This window comes from Mastomys coucha, chromosome X (genome assembly GCF_008632895.1).
Source record: "Mastomys coucha isolate ucsf_1 chromosome X, UCSF_Mcou_1, whole genome shotgun sequence".
NCBI classification, from domain to species: Eukaryota; Metazoa; Chordata; class Mammalia; order Rodentia; family Muridae; genus Mastomys; species Mastomys coucha.
Window position 1 is genome coordinate 60,667,064 of NC_045030.1, and position 2,139 is coordinate 60,669,202.

Here is a 2,139-nt window from a genome sequence, read left to right on the forward strand (position 1 = left end):
AAAAAAAAAAAAAAAAGCTAACTACCTGAATGAACAGATATTAAACACTAAACCTTATATTTAGAGGGATTATTGAAAGCAGCACAATTACTATGTCACAGTCTCACCTATTTTAATACAGAATGTGATAAATTTTACATGTTTAACTTTTCCTGGTGTTCTTTCAGGGGGGAGAAACACTTTTGGGATAAATGTTAGGTATAAACAGAAGAGATTGAAGAAAACCAATGAGCCCAAATTATTGACACCATCGCTCAAGTCAACAACAACTTTCAAATCTATAGGATCTGTACCCAGCATTCCTTCAGAAATAAACTTCCCAAATGGTAAAGCACAATACACTTTTGTTTGCATTTGTATTCCAGAGATACTCAGTAATATGAGACTATATGTTGAATCTTGGATAATATTTCTCTCAAAACAAGTACATATTTCATATATACTATAATTAGTATTTATTATATTATATGTTATGATGATATATACTATAATACAATATAATACCTATGATATATATCCAGGTGAGCACTAAATATACTCTATATTGTAACTATATATAGATTTTTGTGATTTTCTAGAGATACATGGAGCTATATATTTGGACTCAGTCAGCTGAGAAAGAATGTATAGACAGATGAGCTGTTAGATTAATGAGGATGAGAAGAGACAGAAGATTTAAAAACTTCAAGGGTTCTTCAAATTATCACAGACTATTGAAGCCAGAAAGAACCCTAGACATACTCTAGTTCAATTTTCTCATTTTATACAGAGAGAAACTTAGTCATGGTAAAGGTGCTTATGAACAGTCACTAAGACCATTGGCAGCAGCATGAGCCAGAACTTAGGTCTTGTGGCTTTCATAGGTACTGCCTCTTATCACAAATATCCCTTGAGTTACTACCACAGGAATCTACACTTGTAGGTGGAGAAAGATGTTTAGCTGAGGAGGGACATTAGGAGGAGGAGGAAAGGATGGATCTACAAGCTAAAATAGAAGACTGGTTGAATGACACTATATAGTTTATTCTCCAATATTGTATGAAAAAGCTGGGGGTATCCATGAAAACAATCTTTCCTTAGTCATTGGTACTCATCACACTATGACCAGCTAACTACAGATATTTATCACTCTTCTGGGAACCCCAGAAAGTAATAGTATAAAGAATTCCCGTGTTGTGGCATCTCCTTAGTAACTAAGAGTTGAGGCTGATAGGGAAACGTCAGTTTTGCAAAGAGGAACCCAGGGATATCTCCATTCATGAGCAATATGTATCACAAATGGAAACTGTAGCAAATACATGTTGGACAATCCTAAGGCTATTATACTAAGCAATGATTCTGCAGAATCAAGAGGCCGGAGGCCTGATTCAAAGTGTTCATAGACTATGACTGTTGCTCTGCAGGAAGACCACATGTACCTGTTGCTCAGGCAATGCTGTCAGAATGAGCTCATCTCCCTCACACTTAGGCTAACAGTATATTTTTTAATAACTTCATATACATCGTATCATCCCACGAAATTTCCATAAGCTTCTTCCTTGTGCAAACCCCTTAATATCCCTAGCTTAAATGTTCTTTGTTTTCATGCAGGTGACTTTGATGATGGTCCATACACATTTTCTTCCTTGAGTTGTGAAGCTGCACCTACTTTCATAAGAAGAGCATTGCCTGCAGAAATCAAAACCAATTCCATTCAGAAACAAAGATCATTTTCCATAAACGTCAGCAGAGATGCTCACCTGACTCCCAGCCCTGCACTGGGGGAGATGTTCAATTTGTAAATCAAATCTGCCTCTACCTTGTATTCTAAAGATTGTTTTGGAAGAGGTAGAATGAAATCATATTTAATAAATATCAGCCTTGGAATAATTCTTCTCTTCAGTGTTGTTTTTCATTTAAAAAAACTTTTTAATTTAAACATGTGATAGAAAGCAGATAACAAGGAAAAAGATAGTCCTTTCAAGATTTATTTATTTATTACTTTTTATGAGTATGAGTGTGTACCTACGTGAATGGATGTGTGTCAAATACATAAGGGATCCCTTAGAGGCCAGAAGATGGGCTTCTGATCCATTGACATTTGAGTTTCAGGTACAGGAGTTTATGAGCCCTTCATGGGTGCTGGGTATTGAACCTGGG

At 35.8% G+C, this 2,139-nt stretch overlaps 1 protein-coding gene across 1 annotated transcript in view; it reads left to right on the plus strand.

The window, feature by feature from the left end:
• Positions 1-1,781, plus strand: part of Adgrg4 (adhesion G protein-coupled receptor G4) — an 87,023-nt gene extending 85,242 nt beyond the window's left edge. Inside the window, exons 21-22 of the mRNA XM_031373803.1 lie at positions 168-326; positions 1,591-1,781. Coding sequence (XP_031229663.1) covers positions 168-326; positions 1,591-1,781 — 350 coding nt within the window. The remainder of the gene's footprint in view (positions 1-167; positions 327-1,590) is intronic.
• The last annotated feature ends 358 nt before the right edge of the window (positions 1,782-2,139 follow it).